Source organism: Eretmochelys imbricata, chromosome 5 (assembly GCF_965152235.1).
Source record: "Eretmochelys imbricata isolate rEreImb1 chromosome 5, rEreImb1.hap1, whole genome shotgun sequence".
Classification (NCBI taxonomy): Eukaryota; Metazoa; Chordata; order Testudines; family Cheloniidae; genus Eretmochelys; species Eretmochelys imbricata.
The window spans coordinates 38,798,277-38,823,954 of NC_135576.1; the positions used below are offsets into that span (position 1 = coordinate 38,798,277).

Consider the following 25,678-nt stretch of genomic DNA (forward strand, 5'->3'; position numbering starts at 1 on the left):
GCTCAAAGCAGGACCAATCCCCAACTAAATCATTCCAGCCAGTGCTTTGGCAAGCCTGACCTTAAAAATATCTAAGGAAGGAGATTCCACCACCACCCTAGGTAACGCATTCCAGTGTTTCACCACCCTCCTAGTAAAATGTTTTTCCTAATATCCAACCTAAACCTCCCCCACTGCAACTTGAGACCATTACTCCTTGTTCTGTCATCTGCTACCACTGAGAACAGTCTAGAGCCATCCTCTTTGGAACCCCTTTCAGGTAGTTGAAAGCAGCTATCAAATCCCCCCTCACTCTTCTCTTCTGCAGATTAAACAATCCCAGTTCTCTCCGCCTCTCCTCATAAGTCATGTGTTCCAGTCCCCTAATCATTTTTGTTGCCCACCGCTGGACTCTTTCCAATTTTCCCACATCCTTCTTGTAGTGTGGGGCCCAAAACTAGACACAGTACTCCAGATGAGGCCTCACCAATGTTGAATAGAGGGGAACGATCACGTCCCTTGATCTGCTGGCAATGCCCCTACATATACATCCCAAAATGCCATTGGCCTTCTTGGCAACAACAGCACACTGTTGACTCATATCCAGCTTCTCGTCCACTGTAACCCCTAGGTCCTTTTCTGCAGAACTGCTGCCGAGCCATTCGGTCCCTAGTCTGTAGTGGTGCATGGGATTCTTCCGTCCTAAGTGCAGGACTCTGCACTTGTCCTTGTTGAACCTCATCAGATTTCTTTTGGCCCAATCCTCGAATTTGTCTAGGGCCCTCTGTATCCTATCCCTACCCTCCAGCGTATCTACCTCTCCTCCCAGTTTAGTGTCATCTGCAAACTTGCTGAGAGCGCAATCCACACCATCCTCCAGATCATTTATGAAGATATTGAACAAAACCGGCCCCAGGACCGACCCTTGGGGCACTCCACTTGATACTGGCTGCCAACTAGACATGGAGCCATTGATCACTACCCGTTGAGACCGACAATCTAGCCAACTTTCTATCCACCTTATAGTCCATTCATCCAGCCCATACTAACTTGCTGGCAAGAATTCTGTGGGAGACCGTGTCAAAAGCTTTGCTAAAGTCAAGGAACAACACGTCCACCGCTTTCCCCTCATCCACAGAGCCAGTTATCTCGTCACAGAAGGCAATTAGATTAGTCAGGCATGACTTTCCCTTGGTGAATCCATGCTGACTGTTCCTGATCACTTTCCTCTCCTCTAAGTGCTTCAGAATTGATTCCTTGAGGACCTGCTCCATGATTTTTCCAGGGACTGAGGTGAGGCTGACTGGCCTGTAGTTCCCAGGATCCTCCTTCTTCCCTTTTTTAAAGATGGGCACTAGATTAGCCTTTTTCCATTAGCCTTCATCCAACCCCTCAGTTATAATAATGGGCCAAATCCTGCTGTCCTCAATACTTCATCAGGCTAACATCTCATCAATGTTAATAGGATATTTGCTTAAGCAGAATTTGAGCCAATAATAATATTGTACTTGTAGCATCTTTACTCCCAGTATCTCAAAGTGATATATAAATACGAATTAAGTGGCACACCATTCTTTGAAGGTAGGTATATATAACAACAACTTAAAGAAGCTATTGTAAAGCAGTGTCAGATAACTATTTTAGATCTCTTTATGATGGATAAAGATGAATAGATAACTAGACAGCAAATTGGTGGCTTCCAAGGGACCAATGATCATGAAATTCATGGCCAAAGAGAGGACAAATCCCAACCACTCATATATATATATATGTGGAGGTTCCGAAGGGCTAATTAAGTTTAATGATTAAAAGCCCATCCTGGTTAAGAGAGGAAGTGAAGGTAACGATTAAAAATAATATATACATAAACATATTTGAAAAGGGGAAATAAACAGAAAGCAATATAAAATTGAAAGTTATGGAGGTGTAGAACATTGATGACGGAAGCTAAAGACCTCACAGAAAAATCCATACCTGGCAGGTCTAAGGACAACAAGCAATTTTTAAGTGTATTAGGAACAAATGAAATCCTAATAATGACACAGGACCACTACTAGATGGAGATGGTAGAATTGTTTATAATGATGCAGCACAGGTTGAAGTGTTCAAATAATATTTCTGTTCTGTATTTGGAAAGAAGCAGAATGATGTACTTATATTACACATAAGGATGATGAACTAATTTTCCAGTATATTAATAACTCAGGAGGATGTTAAACAATATCTACTACAGATAAATATTTTTAAATCCGCAGGCCCAGATAACTTCCATCTATGACCCCTAAAAGAACTGATGGATGAGATCTCTGGCTTGCTGATGTTAATTTTCAGTAAATCCTGGAATACTGAAGACAACTGGAAGAGTACTCAAGATGGGCCAATATTCAAAGAGGCCAAGAATGGGAAGCTTTATTCTGGAAAACAGTGACTCTGAAAAGGATTTAGGAATCATACTGGACAAACAACTGAACATGAGCTTCCTGTGCAATGCTGTGGAAGAGGGCTAATGTGATTCTTGTTTAGATAAAGTGAAGTAGGGAGGTAATTTTACCTCTGTATGCAGCATTACTGAGATTTATTCTGGAACACTGCATCCAGTACTGCTGTTCCCATTTTAAAAAGGATGTTGTAATTTGGAGAGTGCAGAGAAGAGCCACAAAAATTATTTGAGGGCTGGAGAAAATATCTTTAAAAGAGAGACTTAAGGAGCAATTTGTTTGCTAATCAACAAAAAATATCAAGAGGTGAATTAACTATATTGTAAAAATAGCTGCACAAGGAGAAAATAAAAGGCACTAAAAGCTCTTTAATCTATTGGAGAAAGGCAGAACAAGCACCAATGGTTGGAAGTTACAGCCAGACAAATTAAAATTACAAAAAAAGAAAAGAAAAGAAAAAATTTTTTTTGGACAGAGAGAATGATTAACTAGATAGCCAGTGGAATAAACTACTAAGGGGAGAGGTAGATTCTCCCTCTCTTGATGTTTATAGATCGAGATTTAACATACCCAAGTTACTTGACTCAGTATAGGAGTATCTGGATGAAATTCTATGGCCTATGTTATATAGGTCAGACTAGATGATGTGTTGATCTCTTTCTGGCCTTAAAATCTATGAACTCATTATTTTATGAACATTCTAAACTCCCTTAAGTACTTCACTTACCTGAAAATTAGGCTGAAATACACAGCAGTCAACAGTACTATAATGTCCCCTAAGCATAGTTATCAGTTCTCCTGAGTAGATTGTATAAACAGCAATGGTGCTACCATATGGTACAAATGCAAATTCTGGATCACAGCCAGTAGAGATGGTGAATTTTAGTCCTTTTCTGCTTTCATTACAGACTTTCCCATAGTTCACCTGTAGGATGCAAGATTAAGCTGTTAGCTAGTATTATACAAAGCTAATTCTTGTGGATTAAATTATTAAAACAAATTTAAAATTAAGAGTTAAATTCTCAATAAAACAATGGTTATGCAAGCACCTTGCTACTTTGGAATTTAACACAACTGTGAGCTTCCCAAATGCATACACCTTATTTTTGGGTTCCAAAGTTAATGAAAACAGCATAATGAATAGGGTAAATTGTACTGAGTGGAAGATATGAAACAATGTACTCTATTTGAAGTATAAGAGATGTCATTTCTTCTCATTCTGAAGAGGTGAGTGAGTTTCAACTGGGATTGATAGGTGATATGTGTTGGGCAGGAGGTGGCCCAAGATCACAAGTATGAAAGGGTAGATTAGTTATGCTGATGGCATTTTCTGGTTGGTAAGTGGAAGATGGTTACTAGTAAGAGCATTCGTGGGATGGTATAATGGCCATTATTAAGACAGTTTGTGGAACTTTAAATCTGGCTTTCTGGTTTTCAAACATAACATAATTTCTTCCAAAGGCCAACATCTCAGTAAGGCTATTTTACATTCAAGTATATGTCTTTTTATCCATAACTATCTCAATTATTTTTTGTTTGGGAATTTCTTATAGTTGTTTAAATATTTGATTAACTCTCATGATGGCAATATATCAAATATTTCAAAAATAAGTCAAGTAAATGGATTTCTCTCTGACATTATAATTTGTTAGTGATTTAAAACCCAATGTTGCAATTTTAAATTAATGCATCCAGACTCTTCGGTGTCATTGCCAATTGTAAAATCAGTTCTCTGCAAAATCACTGCTGAAAAAAAGTTCTGCACAGGCCTTCTGATACAAAACCAGTTACTTTCCGTGTGGAATTTACAAGTAATTGCTTGCACATTCCTTGAACCAGAACTATTTACCTTCCAGAAATTAAAAGTGTGTCTCCACCAAGTGTGTCTGTAGACACTTCTGAAGTTGTTGAACCAGAACCATGTGGCTTATGAAGTTAATAGATTCAGACTATTCCATGGAAGATTATATATTCTGCAAGAACTATGAAGAAGTTTCTAAGGACATCAAACATATGACAGAGCTCTCAGAGATCTATATTTTCATAGTTAAATCAAAAATTTTCACTTAACCTTAAAAAACATTAATGAAAACAGCCATACAATTCTGGAATCTCGAACCAACCTATTCTACAGATGACAATATAAAGAAGATTGATTTTTTTTCCAAATGTGAAAATACTTTCCCCCTCCCCTCCATAGTCCTGTAACTCAAAAATACAAAACAAAAATCACACACAGATACACACAAAATAACTTCTCTAACCTCATTTTCCCCAATGTTTCTTTTCTGGCCAGAATTCACATATGAGAATGTTAGGATATAGATATTCAGGCCTGTCTGTAAAGGCCTATACTCTAAGAATTTAGGTGTATTCTTATCACTTAGCTAGTTATAGAGGTATAAAAGAAAGAATCAAAACCACTGTCTGCCGGTGTAAGGTCCTTCTCTTACTGTGACAATCTGAGGCCCTGTGCTTCGGCTAAGATCTTTGGCTAAGCAGCAGAGGCAGCCATAAGCTGGGAAGCGAAGGGTCACATCCTCACATTCCAAACTAGTCACATTGAAATAAGGTGCTATTGGGCTGTTAGGAATACAATCCTGTCCTGATAATGCCTATCGCCTCCAGAGAAAGGGAAGTGCTTAGAAGATGTAAAAGGAAACTTAGTTTGATAGCATCCTGTCTTGCAAGAACTCACTTATCAATAGCTAGGATGTGAAATCCTCATTTCTTTCAGAGTAGCAGCCGTGTTAGTCTGTATTCGCAAAAAGAAAAGGAGTACTTGTGGCACCTTAGAGACTAACAAATTTATCTGAGCATAAGCTTTCGTGAGCTACAGCTCATTTCATTGGTTTGCATCCGATGAAGTGAACTGTAGCTCACGAAAGCTTATGCTCAAATAAATTGGTTAGTCTCTAAGGTGCCACAAGTACTCCTCATTTCTTTGTTGTTCTATCACTGTAGTCCCCATTTCCCTATTGTCTGTATAATCTCTGTCTGGTTCTGTGATTGTTTCTGTCTGCCGTATAATTAATTTTGCTGGGTGTAAATTTTAAGGTGGTGGGATATAACTGGTTAAATAATCATGTTACAATATGTTAGGATTGGTTAGTTAAATTTCAGTAAAATGATTGGTTAAGGTATAGCTAAGCAAAACTCAAGTTTTACTATATAGTCTGCAGTCAATCAGGAAGTGTGTGTGTGTGTGTGTGTGTGTGTGTGTGTGTTTGGGGGGAATGGGAACAGGGATGGGGGTCGGGAAATTGGAATCATGTTTTGCTAAAGGGGGAAATGGGAACAGGGACACAGGTAAGGCTCTGTGGTGTCAGAGCTGGGAAGGGGGACACTAAGGAAGGAAACTGGAATCATGCTTGCTGGAAGTTCACCCCAATAAATATCGAATTGTTTGCACCCTTGGACTTCGTGTATTGTTGCTCTCTGTTCATGTGAGAAGGACCAGGGAAGTAAGTGGGTGAAGGAATAAGCCCCCAACAGAGAAATTTCAGGTTAAAAAAAATATTTCCACACTCATGGAAATGAGAGGGGAGTTGAAATCTAACTTGAATAACGAAAACATGGTCACATTCTTAACTATAATAAAGTAGCTACCATTGCTCCATAATGCAGAAGTTGAGAGCGAGGGGAAGCTAGATAAGTTAAGTCAGTGTGTGCATGGAAGCAGCCATTCGAGCCCAGCAGGCTCAGATTAAAAGGAGCTGCAGGGCCTTTGCAGGTAGCTTGCAGCTGGGACCAGAGGGACAATGAAAGGTGCTCCTCTGTAGTCCATGGAGTTCGACTGGCTACATTTGCATAAGCTGAGAGGGAGAGGACTTGAGAACTTTAACCTTAAGGCAGAGACCTTTGTGGGAAGTGGGGGGGCAGCTCCCTCCCTGCCCCCAGCTCTGCTCCGGCCCTGACCGCAGCCATGTCCCTGGGTCCTGGCCCAATCCCCAGCCTCGGCGTGGTTCCACTCCTGGCCCTGACCCCAGCCTCAGCCACACGTGGGGCTGGGAGTGGAGCCACATCTGGCTGCGGGCTGGCTACCAGTCCCCACCGCAGATCGGCTATGGCTCCTGTCATAAATATAAAGGGAAGGGTAAACCCCTTTGAAATCCCTCCTGGCCAGGGGAAAGCTCCTCTCACCTGTAAAGGGTTAAGAAGCTAAAGGTAACCTCGCTGGCACCTGACCAAAATGACCAATGAGGAGACAAGATACTTTCAAAAGCTGGGAGGAGGGAGAGAAACAAAGGGTCTGTGTCTGTCTATATGCTGGTTTCTGCCGGGGATAGACCAGGAATGGAGTCTTAGAACTTTTAGTAAGTAATCTAGCTAGGTATGTGTTAGATTATGATTTCTTTAAATGGCTGAGAAAAGAATTGTGCTGAATAGAATAACTATTTCTGTCTGTGTATCTTTTTTGTAACTTAAGGTTTTGCCTAGAGGGGTTCTCTATGTTTTTGAATCTAATTACCCTGTAAGGTATCTACCATCCTGATTTTACAGGGGGGATTTCTTCATTTCTATTTACTTCTATTTTTATTGAAAGTCTTCTTGTAAGAAAACTGAATGCTTTTTCATTGTTCTCAGATCCAAGGGTTTGGGTCTGTGGTCACCTATGCAAATTGGTGAGGCTTTTTATCCAACATTTCCCAAGAAAGGGGGGGTGCAAGTGTTGGGAGGATTGTTCATTGTTCTTAAGATCCAAGGGTCTGGGTCTGTAGTCACCTAGGCAAATTGGTGAGGCTTTTTACCAAACCTTGTCCAGGAAGTGGGGTGCAAGGTTTTGGAAAGTATTTTGGGGGGAAAGACGCGTCCAAACAGCTCTTCCCCAGTAACCAGTATTAGTATGGTGATGGTAGCGGCCAATCCAAGGACAAAGGGTGGAATATTTTGTACCTTGGGGAAGTTTTGACCTAAGCTGGTAAAGATAAGCTTAGGAGGTTTTTCATGCAGGTCCCCACATCTGTACCCTAGAGTTCAGAGTGGGGGAGGAACCTTGACAGCTCCATTCCTGCCACCGCCCCCAACCACGGCTCTGCTCTCAGCCCCTCCCCCAGCTGCGGCCCCAGCCTCAGCCCCTTTACTCCTGTCTGCATGGCCCCCCAGCCTGAGTCGTGGTCCTGCTCACAGCCCAGCTCCACGGGGAAGGTCGACGGGGTAAGGGGGGCATGACCCTCAGCACCAACAGTAATCAAGGGTTAAGGCAGAAACAACCCAACAGCCCACCTCGTCATTCCCATGCATGTACACAGAAAGAGGGCTGCAAATCCTAACTGGAAATATGTACTAATACCTACAAAGTTGTGTATAAGAAAGGGCACTATGGGATAGCAGGTGGACACCATCAAGTTCTGCCTTGGAAGAAGCAGGAAATGAGGTGGTCAGTGCCACTCTGCCTTTTATTCCCTCAGATGGGAGAGCATGAAATCATGCAGGGCACAGATGCAGACCCCAAAGGCACTGCTGGTCAAAAATTCTGATCTTGTGCACATGAGGTGCATGCATACCGTAAGTGGGATCCACACAAAGAATGGCAGAAGTGGTAAACTTTGCTTCTGCTTTTGTAATCAAAATCCCTATTCAAGAGAGCAAATACTTAGATATTCTCTGTTTTTGCATCCACCCATTTCTTTCCCAGTAAGATGGTAACCTAGTTCTATAGGCCAAACTCTCCGTGCCAACTTAAAAGGGATAAATATTTACTCAAACTCCAGAGTAATTCTTGTGGGGTGCTGTGAGGAAATGCCTCTCTCAACCTGCTCCATAACAAAATCTACGAACTGTCGAAAGCCAAAATTCACCCTCTTTCTGGAATATTGACAGTATTATCAAAGATAAGTTTCAGCTCTAAGCCTTCTCCTTAGTCATCGCTACGCCCAGGGCTCCTCAGTCCACTCTCTTTCTATCCACTCTCTGGAGAGCCACTCCCACCTCCCTTTGGGGTATGTCTTCACAGCAAAGTTAACACTTGGGATCTTAACTCAGGTGTTGCCCCTCACCCCCTTCCCATCCATGAACAAAACCTTCTCATCTGAGTTTAGTGGTGCTTTCAGTCTGGGCTATATCACTTATATGGGGCTGTAGGCTAAAACTTGAATGAGGCTTTCATTTGGGCTGGTAACATTACCCATTTTACAATGAGGATGCAGACTAAACCACCCATCCCGCAATTCCCCACCATGTGCCCTGAAAAACAGACAAAGTTTTCCCACAATTCATTGGGAAAGAATCATAAGCAGGTCATCTTACGGTAGCACAAAGAAGCATGGGATATGCCCCTGGAAGTCTCAGCAACCCACATGCGTAAATGTAGCATGAAGGGGTAGCACCAGTAACTCAGGTATGAGTTGGATAAATTGGATAAGATGGGCATCAATAGGAATATTGAAAGGTGGATAGGGAATTGGTTAAAGGGGAGACTACAACGGGTCCTACTGAAAGGTGAACTGTCAAGTTGGAGGGAGGTTACCAGTGGAGTTCCTCAGGGATCGGTTTTGGGACCAATCTTATTTAATCTTTTTATTACTGACCTGGGCACAAAAAGTGGGAGTGTGCTACTAAAGTTTGCAGATGATACAAAGCTGGGAGGTATTGCTAATTTAGAGAAGGACAGGGATACCCTACAGGAGGATCTGGATGACCTTGTAAACTGGAGTAATAGGAATAGGATGAAATTTAATAGTGAGAAGTGTAAGGTCATGCATTTAGGGATTAATAACAAGAATTTTAGTTATAAGCTAGGGACGCATCAACTAGAAGTAACGGAGGAGGAAAAGGACCTTGGAGTATTGGTTGATCATAGGATGACTATGAGCTGCCAATGTGATATGGCTGTGAAAAAAGCTAATGTCGTCTTGGGATGCATCAGGAGAGGTATTTCCAGTAGGGATAAGGAGGTTTTAGTACCGTTATATAAGGCACTGGTGAGACCTCACCTGGAGTACTGTGTGCAGTTCTGGTCTCCCATGTTTAAGAAGGATGAATTCAAACTGGAACAGGTACAGAGAAGGGCTACTAGGATGATCCGAGGAATGGAAAACTTGTCTTATGAAAGGAGACTCAGGGAGCTTGGCTTGTTTAGCCTAACTAAAAGAAGGCTGAGGGGAGATATGATTGCTCTCTATAAATATATCAGAGGGATAAATATCAGAGAGGGAGAGGAATTATTTAAACTCAGTACCAATGTGGACACAAGAACAAATGGATATAAACTGGCCACTAGGAAATTTAGATTAGAAATTAGACGAAGGTTTCTAACCATCAGAGGAGTGAAGTTTTGGAATAGCCTTCCGAGGGAAGTAGTGGGGGCAAAAGATCTATCTTGCTTTAAGATTAAACTCGATAAGTTTATGGAGGAGATGGTATGATGGGATAACATGGTTTTGGTAATTAAATATTCATGGTAAATAGGCCCAATGGCCTGTGATGGGTTTTAGATGGGGTAAGATCCAAGTTACCTGGGAAAGAATTTTCTGTAGTATCTGGCTGATGAATCTTGCCCATATGCTCAGGGTTTAGCTGATCGCCATATTTGGGGTCGGGAAGGAATTTTCCTCCAGGGCAGATTGGAAGAGGCCCTGGAGGTTTTTCGCCTTCCTCTGTAGCATGGGGCACGGGTCACTTGCTGGAGGATTCTCTGCTCCTTGAGGTCTTTAAACTACAATTTGAGGACTTCAATAGCACAGATATAGGTGTGAGGTTTTTTTTTGTAGGAGTGGTGGGTGAAATTCTGTGGCCTGCGTTGTGCAGGAGGTCAGACTAGATGATCATAATGGTCCCTTCTGACCTAAATATCTATGAATCTATGACTTTGCAGTGTGGCTGCCCACACCCAGGCTAACCCAGATACTCAGAATCTGGTGCCTATCAATGAATGCTGGTGCTGAATTAATGCTGCAGTGAAGACATACCCTTAGAATATCTAGGTGGGGTACTGAGCCTTTTTGCATCAGAAGGAACCCACTAATCTCTTCCCAGCAAGATCAACCCCTGCCAAAAGGAAAATGCTGCCAGATTTTTACGCTCACATTAGGGCTTATCTTGTTCCCACTGACAGGAGTTTTTTGTCATTTATTTGAATGGGAGCAGGATTTGGCCCTCAGTTTGTACTTTTGGGTAGGGATTGCCATTTATACTTATCTAAGTTCTTAATTAAATGTTTTTAGAGTGTTCCGAAACTTTAATTTTATATCACTAGAGTTGTATTTTCATTGGGACTGTATATCTAATATTCTCTAGGGAGCAGGTGCAGCAGTTTAAAGCAGGCACGAGAGCACTGGGGGTAGGGAGACTAGAGAGATGAAGGAATATAATCTGTATTCCTACTGAAAGGTTGTTGTGATCTGTGACACCAGGCATTAGTTGTCCCTACTGGATGACGCCGCTGCCTTGGTGCAATCTGCATGAAGGTGTCCTTTTGCTTGGAGGGGGGTGGAGATGGCCTTCAGGAATTACCTAAAAAGGCCATTCAGGATCCTCTGTGGTTGGAACCAATGAGAAGTGGCCCTCCAGTGGCTAAAAGGGTTGGGAGGGAGCACGTAGAAAACAGACTGCATAAAGAGGGCTAGATGCAGCCTACTTCTCTCAGCGGGTCTCAAACTTATTTGGAAAGAGCTATACCTACTGACAAGAGATTAATTCAGTCTCCATACTTATTCAGTTTGTGGTATGGACACCCACCCAGTGAAAAAAGTAGACTGAGAACCAAATTTGTTTCAGACAAGCTGCCAACAGATGTTAGTGCTTTCTGGTTACTGCCAGCCTGACCTGGATTTGAGCTACTGTCACAAATGACTGGTTTTATAGTCTCATTTTCAAATGGTGGACCATGCAGGCCTCTTAGTTACTAATTTTCACTTGACAAAATAATAGAAAATAAATTATTTTGATTAAAAATACATAGATCAACTGAGATTACGCAGCAGCGTCCAGCACGAGATTTACTTCCAAAGATAAATTATGTATCATAACTGGACCACTGGTCTATTAGTCTCTTAAAAGTAACCAAGAAATGCAACTGAAGGTCCTTTAAAAACCTTACCAATGTGTTTTCCCCACTGGAACCATTCCAGAGTCTCATCCGGTCATCTGTACCAATAGTCAGAAGATGAAGCCCATCACTTGTAAAGCATAAGCCATTAACTCTTCCATTATGAGCAGTGTTTGCTGTCAGGAAAATATGAGCCTGTTCAGTTATTTAGGGAAGATTTATTATTTTATTTTGTACACCTGTAGTACTGAATGCACTATTTAAATATTCAAACAACTTTCCACTCAAGAATATATAAATGTTTATTTGAAAGCAACAAAGGTTCTTATAAAATATATATTGTAAAACCTTTGGATTATGATGCCAAGTGATGAAGTTCCTTCTATGTTAGGTTCTATATGGTGAATGTATTATGTGCGTTTGAAAGTACTTCATTCAAAATGAGAGTAAACATACAAAAGTTTCAATGCCCTTTCCACTTTCTGCAGATATCATGATGCTCAGATGACATTACAGTAACATCAAAAACAGAGCAAAGTGCTAATGACTACTTCCAAAAAGGACCCAATCCTGAACTCTGTGTCTTTGGCAAAACATTGACTGACTTTAATGGTTGTTTTGGATGCAGAAATAATGCAGGATCTGACACTATTTTAAAGGTTTACTAGTGTTTCTGTAGACAGCTTTTCCTCCCTCTATAATAAGAATATATTTCTCTTTTGCAGCATAAAATATAAACTCTTTGTGAACATGATGTGAAAGCTATTTGTATAATGATCTGTTCTGTAGCACCCCACCACAAAGATTGTTTACATCTACATTTTTTACATATGTAAAGAAGTCTTTTGCACACTTAGTCCCCTCCCCCAAGTTCGTAATTTGGAGCTTCCATTTTAGTTTGTTAAAACTGCTTTACCTGCTTTGCAAAATTTGTTGAAGAAATTAATGAGCTAAGTTTATTTTACAGTTCTGATCTAGTATTTCAAATGTCTCTCTTCCATTGTTGACAATTGTTCCTCAGTTCCTATTTTAAAAACACCACAAACCTAACAGTTCTCATGAAACTATATATACACACACTTCAAAATTTGTCCTTCCAGAGAGAAAAAAATAATCAAGTGGGGAGCACAGGAATTGTGTGTTTAAAAATCTCTAACATACAACAGTCATCCAAGAGAACAGATTCCCCCTCCCACCCCTGTCTTTGGCATTTCTAAAGCACCTCTCTGAGTTATCGATCTTTGTACTTTCATTAATCCATTTTAAGACAACATACACAGAAGTCCATTTGATGGGACCCAAAAGTTGTAAGCTAAATTAAAAAGAAATTCTTAGTTCTCCCAGTATGTTGTCATTTCAATAACTTTGAGTGTCAATTACATTTTTAATTCTCAAAACCAAACATTCATATTCCATATATGCAACAGAGAACATGACACAGCACAAAGCTAAACCACAGCCTACAAAACAAACTCAATGTTGTTTTATGTATAAATCCACCATCAGTATTTTCCTGAATAAAACTCTGATCCTACATGATTAACTTTACACACTATAATTAGTCCAATTTATGGGACTGCTCACAGTGCTTAAATTTAGGCACGAGTTAATCTTTTCAGGATTAGGATTAGACACAGTCTTTTACTTTGTCCATTTTAAAATCAAACACCCTCTTTCGTTTCAGAAGATGCTTTATGAGATCTAAAGTTTGGTTTTGTTTGTCCAGTGTATGGAAGTTGGATCCAGAATTAATCCAAATTAATTTCTGAACTACGATTTAAAGTACAGTGCTGTTCCTTTAATTTAGTTTGCTTCCCAAGTGCAGAAATTGTGTTTAGCTGCATTCGTATAAAATGTTAATAATGTTAATGTTTTAACCAGGGCATATTTAGTATATTCCAGGACCTATCCACCTTTGTTAGTATTCAAGTAATAGCATAATTTAGCATTAAGCAACGTTAAAATTAAATTTTGAATTTTATAACTAACCTAATACATATATATGTCTTGCTTACTATAGATGAAGATATCTAATAATAGAGAGTTCGTTAATCTAGAAGACCAAAGCATAACAAAATCCAGTGGCTGGAACTTGAAGCTAGACAGACAAACTGGAAATATGCACACATTGTTTAACAGTAAGGGTAATTAACCACTGGAACAACTTATCAAGGGGTGTGGTCAATTCTCCATTATTTGAAAACTTTAAATTCCCATTGACTTCAAACAGAGCCAAGGTTTTATCAGTATGCCTTTTAAAAAGATATGCTCTAGTTCAGCCACAAGTTACTGGGTTTAATGCAGGAGTTACCAGGTGAAATTCTATGTCTGTGTTATACAAGACATCATACTAGATGATCACAATGGTCATTTCTTGCATTAAAAACTGTGATGGTATGAAATTCAAGAATGCTTCTAGGTAAAGATGTAGCGTACCACCACCATCATATTTCCTTTATAAATATATTCTTTATTACCTGCTTCAGAAGATGCTTTTGACTTCTCCCCATTGTACTGATCAAGAGTAATCAGACATCCAGATGCTCTCCTCACATCCCAGAGTTTTACTCTACTGTCAGCACTAAGAAAAATAAATTGTATGGATTTATTGATTAGAGAAACTGCCTCCAAACATCCCCACCTTTTTCTGTCATGGGTCCAGTAGATGTTCCCATTTTGGGCTGCATTCTGCCCTGATTTACACCTTGTGATATCACATTCAAGCTAATGAGAATGCAGAGAGTGGACATCAAGGCGGACTTTGAGCTTCTTGCTCATCTACACAATGTTTGAAAAAACTAGTACAATATTATTGTACTTGTTAATAATATTGTGTAAGTACAATAACAATAGAATGTGGTTGCAAAAATGCTAAGGAACAAGATACAAGTCTATCTAGTCCTTGGAGAAATGATATGCCCATGTAATTAAAAATAACAGCATAAAAGCAGGAAAAGATTAATTGTGTCCCTATTCTGTAAACAAGAAGATAGGTTATTTGCTTTGCTATTTTTTCCCCTTACTGTTTTCTGCTGCTAACGTTGCACACTGAATGTATGCTGAAAAGGCAGCAGCGCACCAACTGAAAGCAGCAGCTTTTCATTTTGCTTATGAATCAGTGGTACCAAGTATTTCCAACACATTTCTATTTCTGTGTAAAAAGAGATTTGGATTAATAAAGGCAGCAGCATATTTTGCCTTCATCTGAGAATATAATACACTCACACTTGTTCTGGAGGAGAGACCCCAAATTGTACCCACTTTATATAATGCATATTTATGGTGACACAAAGTCTACTTGATTTCACACACACACACACACACAGAGCAAAAAAAGAAAAAGAAGGCCAACACCAAAATTTAACAATAAGAAAATGTTTTGCATTCCTGAGTGAATAAGATACAAAATGTTGGGGGCACTAATTCTCTCTGCAGCTCTTATAGATTGTTCATTCATTCATTCATTCAGGCTTTATCTTCCCTATTCTTGAAGACAGGTCATAAGTTTACAACAATCTGTCTCTGTCTGGATTCCTATAATTCCAAAAATAGTGTCCAGTCACACAAAGTGAGTAGAGGGACACAGCCAAGAGTAGCTTGTCCATGATCTCAATGTAGTCAGCAGGGAAAACATGTTTTTTTAAAATGGAAATATTAAGCAAAAGACATAGCAGTGGGTATTTTCCTTAGGTTCACAACCTGACAATGCACAGCTGTACCATAACAGTATACTTCCAAGTTAGCCAAATTTTGGCTTTCTCCAATTTTTTTTTATTTCAGCTAAAATTAGGCAGCTAACAAAGTGTAAACACCTGTACCTTCACAGATTCCAGGTATACTGAATTATAGTGAAGACACCAAGAGCTACAGGTACCCAGCTACAGAAAATTCTCTTCCCAGCAGAGGTCTCTCTGAATGCTTTATGTCAAGCTCAGGGAATCTGGTTAAATGTGTTATTCACTTCTGGGTTCAGTACTGGTTGAATGTTAGCAAATCTGAGTAACTTCCCTGGGACTCAAACCTTTGCATGCATCTTAAGAGAGAATCTCTACCTGAAAACATATGTATTTAAATGTATTCATTGTAGTCACTGAACAGCCTACAAGATTTGAGATATATCATGCACCACTAATAGAGGTGTAAAAAAAAAAGGAAGAGGTAGAGCTTTCTTTCCCCTTCTTTAAACCTGTTGCTTACAGTAACCAAGTGCTGGTGACTGGCTCCCTTTGTGCTGGGTGTCTTACAACACGAGCGCTGAGGAAATGCTTGTTTAAAAAGGCATAGCTTGCTGCATGCTTTGAAGGGGGTGAGATTCATGGTTAGCTCAATCTCCTGTGGGAAGCAGGTTCCATTACCACACATCCTTCACCAAGGATCCTCTGTCACAAATCCATGTTGAAACTTGAGCTCTGTGTGTCCCCGTCACAGCTGCTACACATTGATATTTAGACGTAGTAAGGAAGTCAGCAGGACATGGACTGCTTAAACACTTTGAACTCTAGAAATGAGATGCCTTCAACAAGGGGTGAAGTTACCTTTAAAAAGCAACAGGAACCCATGAAGAGGCCTGAGATAGAACTCAGTTCATAACTAAATTTGGAAACTAACTCAAATTAACATTCAGAACATGACAGCTTTACCAGCTGAAATCTGATGGATCATACACCTTTTTTTCTCTTCTCTGAAAAGCTTTCCCACTTTTGCACCTATAATCAGCCCCAGTTTTTCTACTGCAGCTAGAGAGTTCTTCACTATGTTCCTATAAAGCAGTATTCTTGAAGAAAGATGAAGATTCTCTCTCTGTCCTTTGAAACTGTATCCTGTGAGAAAGTCATCCTTAGCAGGTCATCCATCAAGGAACATACATAAATCATATCTTTGGTCTGATTTCTCAAGCCCCACATCTTCTCATTTGTCAATAGTGAACATCTAACTCTACCATTTGTTTTTTTCTCCCTCTTATCTCTGTGCCTTCTTCAAGCTACTTCTGTGTGTAACGCAGCAGCCAGGATTGAACCTGGGACCTCTGAAGCTTAGTGTATGAGCCTCTACTGTGTGAGCTAAAAACCAGATGAGGTTGTAGCAGACTCCTTAATCTCTAAGTGGTCTAAAGTGCCACTAGCGGGGGACAGAGCCCCACACCCAGCAGGCCTGTGTTACATATGCATGGACAGATATTCCACTCCAAGTATCTATCAGTTTTCCAGATCACTTGTGATCTATAGTTGTGAACTATACTCATCCTTAGAAAGGAACCTGTTTTATTGCTGCAATCTGTCAGAGATGATATAGTGTCTCTGTCATATTCTGTTTTTTCTGTTACGACATGAACTTGAGTCTGGAAAGTTGATTCAGTGCTATGGAGTATTCCTGGTAAATTACATACACCCAGCACCCCATACTTCCTGGTCATGTCCTTCCAGCTGTCAGCAGAAGCTTAAAGCTTTGCAACAAGCCTCTGACAAGCCTTGAGATATTCTTCCTCTTTTGAATTCGTTATGTCATGTCCAGGACCTTGATCAGTGAAATCTACAGAATCTAGTGTTTTTGTGAGAAACTGAAAACCTCTCTCTGCTTGTACTGTGTGAAAGCAGCATCACTGTCACTGGGTGAACTGCACCTCTGACCTCTCCTTTCACCCTCCACATCCCTTGCTATCTTCAGGTCTCAGGCCTCTAACCATCGCTTGTGATTCTCCCATTCTCAGACCAGATCCTGGGTAGCAGTCCCTTAGGACTAACACTGATTGCCTCAGCTGGTATGACTTAGTCTCAGACCCTCCAGGGCAATGTCAGCGATAATCAGAGGCTGTCACCGGACAACTGGGTCTTAAAGGAGAGAGTCAGGGCCTAGCTTGCCCGTGTCAGCTCTCTGAGAACTTACCTGGGAGTTACTGCTTGCCTCAGGTGACTGGTTAATGGTCAATCAGTAGAGAAGCACTCACACCCTATTAAAAATGAGTTCAGTCAGAGGGAGTGCTCTCAGGAGGAAGGTGCTTCTGGGGAGGAGAGGCTTGTAAGAGGAAGGCAAACCCAAAGGGAGACATCCCCTTAAACGGAACAGGAGTATCCCAGGGGAAAGAACTGGGAGAGCTCCAGAAGAGAAAGTGTTCTCCAGATTGAGGGAGCAGCCGTACCCTGAAGGGAAGGGATCTGAGACTTTTCCAGGAGAAAAAGATGAGTGTTCTGGGAGAAGGAGCCAGACACTGTTCCATGGGTGAAGGGAAAGCATAGTGAGAGGATCTTTCTTACAAGTCTTGCTGACACCAATGCTAGCTACAGTTGCTTCCAAGTAACAAGTCTCTTAAATTCTTGAATGCAGAGTTCAAAGGTACAATAGTCAGTCACCAGCGTTCTTAAAGCACCATAAACCACAATAATAGATAGTAGAAGTGCAAACCAAGCATAAAGAAATAAGAAAGAGACACACCCCACACTGTCTGCAGGCCCTTGTCCTGAACAGGGACCTGCAATACCCTTGCCTGAACAGTGAGATGGGAACTGACAGCAGTTCTGGAGTTTCATGAGCCGATGTTGGCTTCTGTTTCTGATACATCACCAAATCTATGCCTCTGACCAGGCTAAGGTGACCTTAGTTATCAGCCTGCTGACAGGAGACGCGTTAGTCTGGGCCTCCCTGTGGTAGAAGGCCATAGTCCAGTGCTGTCGAACTGGGATGCCTTTCTCCAATCAATATCAACCATCTTCAATGACGCACACTGATTCTGAATATCAAGGGGACTAGCAGGGGCAAGACAGAGTGGCTCACTATGCAGTGCACTTCTGCTGCCTCACGGCAGATACAGAGTGGAACAAAGCAGCAAAACTGTACCAATTCTGGCGGTGGTTGAAGGAAGAAATCAAAGATGAACTGGTCTGAGATGTCTACAGGTCTAGACTTCTCTCTGGACTTTACCATCTGCATAGATAATTGGCTGGGAGAATAAAGAGACGAAAAGACGTCTGCATCCCTTGTATCCGTGTGCCAGGACCTCATCTTCTGTATCACTGGCCAAACCCATGCCTCTTATATATGCTATCCATGCACAAACTCAACATATAATCTTAGGATATAGCCACACTATGGCTAGAACAGCTCTCTAGCATAGATGCAGCTTTCACCAAAGGAGGTGTTTTTCTGCCAATTTAAGACTTCCCCGAATGACATTAGCTATGTTGATGTAGCTGCGTCTATAGTGGGGATCTTCTTGGCAGAGCTATGTCAGTCAAGGGTGTTTATTTTTCACACCCTGACCAACATAGGTATGCTGACATAACTTAAGTGTAGACCAACCCTGTGTGCACCATTTGGATAGCTCTTCAATCCAATTTTTCCCATCTAGGATCCACAGTATCATGGTAGCATAAATACTAATGCAGACCTTCACCTCAAATTAATATGAAACTGTTGTGTATCCAAATATTTTTTCTAAACAAGTCATTCATTTACAATGCTTTCTGTAAGTCATTTTACTGCTTATTTACATTACAGAAATAGTTTTTACCTTGCAGTTGCCAAGACATACTCATAACGTGGGGACCAGGTCACTGCCAGCACTTCCTGCCTGTGACCTACAAATATGGTACATGAGAAATTTCAGGTAACTTATTGATAAACAACTTTTCTGATATAAGTAAATGTGGCATATATCCAAGAGAAATGCAATTGGACTAATCTACCAATTTACAACTACCATTAATATTCTGGTATTAATTTGGAGTGAATGGGAAGAGCGTTCCTTATTTTGGATTATTGGCAGTTTACTTCCCCCCCTTTGCTTGGCTAAGAATGCATTCAGCTGAAAGTGCTATGAAGAATACTAAGTTTACCTCTCTATACTTTACTAGCCCAGATGCCTTTATCGTTCTACAGCTATGCTAACAAAAGAATAGCACATACAACTACTAAGACTACTCCATTACTGTTACAGAAGTTTTAACAGTAACATTTAAAATACACAGATGTAAAAACAATTTAGTGTCAGTTTTTATTGAGCTATTTTAAAAATATATATATATTTATTCAGCAGATCCTCATTCCTATATCTAGATTATTTATTCTACTCCTTACCAACATCCCAAATTTGAAGGTAAGTGTGTGTTTTCTTTTGGTCTCTTAGCAGCACGAGGACCATGCACTGCTTATTGGATGGTGATACAATATATTTAACAACAAACTATAGTGGTTTTTGAGCTCTTCAAAAAGATGTCTAGAAAAACTATAAACAATAGAAAGTGTTAGGCAATCTAAATATAGTGTTGCTACTGTGCCACTTATAATAAAATGGGCATAAGCGAGCAAATCTGATTGATAAAAAGTAGGTTAGATCACATACATACATCTTTGGCCTTATAACCAAGAGTTATTTACACTACTTCCTTCTGTACATCTACATCAGTACACTCAACATTTCATCATTTATATTTCCCTTGTAGTGTTTCATTTCAATTACCCACAACCAACTCAAACACTGAGGCTTTCCAGAGCATAAAGCCCTAGAGCCTCCTAACATTATTAGATAAACGTAAAGGTTCAGATACTGCTGTCCTTATGTCGAGTAATATCTTACTCCCCGAGCCTCTGAAGCCAAAGAGTCTTAAAGAAAGTACATCCATACAAAATCTCTGGAGGATATTTTGTTTAAAAATATTAAGATTTTGTAAAAAACGCGCGCACACACCACACACAATCTTCATGAACACAAGTACAACATTCCTGGAGATCCTAAAAACATTTAAACAAATATTAATCTATAGTGAGTCAGAACTTCAGATGGTGTAAATTGGTACAACTGTGTTGATTTTCACCAGCGGAAAACTGGGCCCATTATTCTCAAGGGATGCTATATGGAATTTGCCTTTTTATAGAACGATAAATGAAAAAGCCCCCCAGAAGTCTCTTAAAACTTTCAAATCTTAAAAATTCATAATTTGTTTTTAAAAATAAACTACATTAACTAGATAACACTTTTGCTCAGCTAATTAATATTTTGATTGAGGAAGTCTGAGTTATGCAAACAAAAATATCTTTGAACATGCTTTTTTAATTTTAAACGTATAAACTAATTTTCCTCCAAACTGGTTTCACACATGCCTAGTAACATTAGAATGATTTAAGACTAACTAGTACTCCAGAAATCAGGGTTTATTATGAAAATTCCCAAAGACCTAAAATGATAGCTGTTCCTTAATTAATATTTGTGTTCTCCAATATAGTAGCGCTAGAATAATACAAAGAAGAACCTTTTTCACTGTGTAATTTTCACAACTGGTACTAAACACATCAGTCACGCTACTTACAAAGAACACATTGTTTATAGTGTTTCTTTACACTGGCTGGATTGTGTTTCTTTACACTGGCTGGTTTACTTAAAGTAGTTACTGTTTAAAAATTATGTTTCAGGCTAAAAAGTACCCTGCAGAATTTGAGAACAGGATCCAGACTTCAAGTCACAAAGCTGTACTTCGGGGCTTTTGGTACCAACTGTAACAAGAAAAACAAGACAACGTAAAAAAACCACAACTCTTAACAAGGAATAAAAACTCTAACAAGTCTTACTATAAAAATATAAAGAAACTATCAGCTTCATAAGATTTCCCACACATTTGAACTGATCAAATTTCCAAACAGATTTTAAAAATGTATTGCAACTACAACAGATTTATATTTTCAAAGTCTCTGCATACAATTCTACTGAATTCCTCACATTAACAATAGAATCATAGAATATCAGGGTTGGAAGGGATCTCAGGAGGTCATCTAGTCCAACCCCCTGCTCAAAGCAGGACCAATCCCCAACTAGATCTTTATTAAACTATATTTAAAAGGTTGTTGGGGAGGAGTTCTCAGACTTCCTTCGTGACAACAAAAATTACTATATGACCCCAGAAGGAGGGATCAAAGCCTGAGCCCTGCTGCCCCAGGCAGGGTGACCAAAGCCAAAACCTAAGGGCTTAAGCCCCAGGCAGGAAGCCTATAACCTGAGACCTGCTGCTCAGGGAAGTCCTCAGGCTTTGGCTTTGGACCCAGGCCCTAGCAAGTCTAATCCAGCCCTGGCGACGCCATTAAAACAGAGTTGGACCCACTTTGAGATCCCGATCCACAATTTGAGAACCGCTGTTGTAGGGGAAACAAGGCTGCTCTTTTTTTCTAGATTTATGAATTAAGAATATGGTCCCTTCTCTAAATATTTTTTTTAAATAGACAACAGTAAATACATACAGTATACAGTACACATTCAACTCCAATATATCTCAAGACCAAATACTGATTTAGCTGCATTAATCTGAGTTGTGTGTATTTAGAAACACTAGCTGAACCATGCAAACTCGGTGGTGTGTGGTTTGCTCATTTCAGAAATGCAAAGGAAGTACTTTCCTTTCATAAACAGTATAAGCCCAAATGAAGTGATTTTATTTAGAAAATGACCTCAGTTTTACGAAGTCTTTGATATCACTTGCCAGAAAATAGTCAAGACTCTTGCATATGAAAAAAGTCATTGTAGAAAAACGAAAATGCTAATTTTGAATCATTTGCTTCTTACTACAACCCAAACATAGATAGGAACTTCTTAAAAATGTATACATACCTGCTATTAAGCAATGCTTGGTAGCAACTGGAGACATATGATGGCTATAAACTGTTCCCTCAAAATTAAACACATCTGCAGGCTGGTAATTAAAACAAAACATCTATCAGCTTTGCCCCTTGATTAATATCATAATGAGAATTTGTATCTCTTCTTTAAAATTGGTTAAGCATTTTTAAAGTTAGAGTTACTGTTTACAAGGCTGCTCACATGCCACCTCTCTACTGATTAAGTGCCTAATCATGCAAATAGTCATGCTACCAGAACTTGACATCCAGCACTGGCAGGGCATAGAGCTAACATGGCAAAGAGTAATAAAGCCTGGAAGAAAATGCTCTGATTACAGTGACAAGGGGAAAAAAAAAGGAGGAAGGAAAAGAAGCAAGGAAGAAGGTGGGGTATGTAAATGGAAATCAGTGATAACAGGAAAGAAAGAAAATGATGTATACTAGAGCTAATACTTCTTGTTCATCACATACAAAACATGCTACCTCAAAAAAAGGATATAAACAAAAGGTAGAAGCAATAGCAAGTGGCTAAATTGAAGTGTCACCTTATATAAAATAAGGGACCATATTTAAAGTTATTTTTCCCCATTTTCTGTTGGGACTCAAGCGGTATGTTGACAAGTTCCTGAAATCAACTCTGTTTTATTGCTTACATACTAAAACGTAAGCCATTAAATACACATTATGTGCAAGAAGACTGATAATATTAGTGTTAAGAACTTTGACTTCTCAAATTTCCTCACCAGTGTACTCAATTTTTCAACATCAATGTTGCATTATTGTCACGGTTCCCGAACTGTTTAGTACGGTCTCCCCCTTATTGATATTTTAAAGCTTGGTGGCTCCTCACAACCAAATATATATATTTTTAAACTGACTCAGGACACTAGATTCAAGAAGGACATGAGTTTGGACCGTTTTGTGATTTTATTCAACTACATACTGTTCATTACAAAATCTGATCTGGGTTTTTAAAACTATAATTTTAAAATGTGGATTTTTTGGCGTGACCAGACACAGCCTAAGATTTTATTTGGAAGAACCGACCTGTTTCAAACTACATAGCTGTGCAATGTTTTATTGAATCTCTGATAGCGCCAGTCATAAGTCACTTTAAAAATTTAAATTACTTCTGTGTTTAGAGTAACAGCCGTGTTAGTCTGTATTTGCAAAATGATAGATTTCCACTCCACCTATTTCCCCTTGTTTTTTCCTACCGCCCACCCCGACGTTCTTGTTAAACCCTGGATTTGTGCTGGAAATGGCCCACCTTGATTATCATACACATTGTAAGGAGAGTGATCACTTTAGATACGCTATTACCCGCAGGAGAGTGGGGTGGGGGGAGAGAAAACCTTTTGTAGTGGTAAACACCCATTTTTTCATGCTCTGTGTGTATAAAAAGATCTTCTATACTTTCCACAGTATGCATCCGATGAAGTGAGCTGTAGCTCACGAAAGCTTATGCTCAAATAAATTGGTTAGTCTCTAAGGTGCCACAAGTACTCCTTTTCTTTCTGTGTTTAGTTTTCACAAAAATGGTTGCTGACTACTTAAGACTCAGAGAAAACTGGAAGTGAAAGGAAGCAGCACTTTCATAGCTATATCATGGAGTTCTTTGCGCTCTGTCAACAGAAATTCAGAATTCCTGGTTTGTAAGATTTGAAAACTTGGTGTTCTGAATAAGATCTCTTGACAATTCTAATATATATATATATATATATATATATATATATATATTTTTATGATGAGATAATAAAGGTTGGAATGGATTCAAATGTTAGTGAGAAGGGGTTTCAAATCCAGTTGGTATCCAGAGATTCATGTTCGATTCTGAGATTCATGTTCGATTCTAGGACAATATTCATCAAAATAGGAATATTATCCAAACAAAAAACCTGGCAGTCCCTTCTGACCCTATGATTCCATAAATGAGTTAATATTTGGTCTTTAATAGCATTTTTATCAATTTTACTCTATTCAAAAGTTTGATAACACTGGAAATATCTCAGTAATTTCCTTTTCAACACGGCACCGCCAAAGGCAGCACCTGTTCATGAATCTCCCAATTTTATGTTTCATATCGATTATATTTGTATTCCTACCTTGAAGTGTTAGGTTCACTGCATTAAATTTGCCCGATTTATCCACCGGGGAAGCTAATGTAGTCAAGAAATTCATATTACTCATGTTATCTGCAAGATCTGTTTCCCAAGAAGAAAATTCTGATTTTGCTAGGCAATTCAAAGATGCATTGTAACACTTTCTCATGTGATAACCACCTGACTTTACTGTAAAACAGAAGCTGAGTATGGTTACAGCCTCTCTCTTTGCACACTAAAACACTGTGTATTCACTACCTGGGATTTTATAAAATTACCACCACCACTGAAGGCCTCATGTACTTCAGGTCGCAACTTTTTCGATGCTGACGCCTGGTGATGAATTGTTCTGTGTGTCCAAATGATGTCACATCTTTACTCGTGCTGCAACCCCACTGTTCTTCCTGGCCATGGCTGCTGCCTCACCACATAGCACAGCACACCTACAGTGTCCAATTAACACCTTCATCCACCATGAATTTATCAAGGATCTTGAATATTTCCTCACTGGTTGTTCAGGGTTTCTTTGCAAAATAAAAATTCTTCAACTATTGAACTTGCTTTGACAAATCTCACACAACACAGAAACTGAGCCAGGTTGGTTATGTTTGTGGATTCATCAAGCTGTGGTGAAAAATATTGACTTCTTCACTTGTTCTACCAACTGGTCCTGAACATTTTCTGCATGGTCATCAGTGCATCAATGGATGGGATTATTTGACATGGGAATGGTTTTCAGTGCCATGACTGCTTGCTTCCCAATCTTAATTCTTCATATGGCTATTGCTGGTGGAAGTGTAAAGGTCTTGCCAATGGTGTGTGTCTGCTTGCATTCTGTAATTCACATGGCTATAACATAAGATGAGCCTAAGGCTTTTGAAGAACAGAACAGTTGCTTCTTTAGACATGACTTGTTTTTATTCTTCTTGTTTCTGAAGGAAAAGTTTGCGGCTCTTGTTTACTAATTCCAGGGATTTCGTTTCTAAATGTCTCTGTAGTTTCTTTGGCCTCATACTTTCACTTACTAACACTTGAAAACAAAAGGCCACATTGTGCCTGTAGACTTTTTGCAGTAATACTGAGACACAAATTCCAAACAGAGTAACTATCGTCATATTGTTTACTTTTCTTCCTTTTCTGTTTAACTTTATTAAGCTCAGTGAGCACTGGCCTGCTAAACCCAGGGTTGTGAGTTCACTCCTTGAGGGGGGCCATTTAGGGATATGGGGCAAAAATCTGTTGGATGATTTAATTGGGGATTGGTCCTGCTTTAAGCAGGGGGTTGGACTAGATGATCTCCTGAGGTCCCTTCCACCCCTGATATTCTATGATTCTATGTGAGGGTTTATGTTTAGTGGCACATTGTGTCCTTCTGACATTTTAACAATTACGTAGTACAATAGCTCAAATTTGGGACTTTATCTTTAACGCTGTGGACAATATCAGGTAACTTCATTTTTATGTTTCCTTTTTAAAAAAATAGTTTAAAATTGCTTTTTATTTTAAAGAATGAACTCAAATCTTTTGGAAATATACCATTTTGTGGCAGTTTGTACACCAATTGTCCTTTATAT

At 39.6% G+C, this 25,678-nt stretch overlaps 1 protein-coding gene across 5 annotated transcripts in view; it reads right to left on the reverse strand.

The window, feature by feature from the left end:
- The window catches only part of ERCC8 (ERCC excision repair 8, CSA ubiquitin ligase complex subunit), a 52,986-nt gene that overhangs the window by 18,483 nt on the left and 8,825 nt on the right, over nucleotides 1–25,678 (reverse strand). For 3 of the 5 annotated variants that reach the window (XM_077816885.1, XM_077816886.1, XM_077816890.1), the window contains exons 5-10: nucleotides 21,995–22,076; nucleotides 20,821–20,889; nucleotides 18,911–18,977; nucleotides 13,884–13,987; nucleotides 11,458–11,582; nucleotides 3,145–3,342 (exon numbers count right to left, since the gene is read on the reverse strand). In XM_077816885.1, coding sequence (XP_077673011.1) covers nucleotides 3,145–3,342; nucleotides 11,458–11,582; nucleotides 13,884–13,987; nucleotides 18,911–18,977; nucleotides 20,821–20,889; nucleotides 21,995–22,076 — 645 coding nt within the window. The remainder of the gene's footprint in view (nucleotides 1–3,144; nucleotides 3,343–11,457; nucleotides 11,583–13,883; nucleotides 13,988–18,910; nucleotides 18,978–20,820; nucleotides 20,890–21,994; nucleotides 22,077–25,678) is intronic. The other 2 variants (XM_077816888.1, XM_077816889.1) reach the window with 2 other exon arrangements.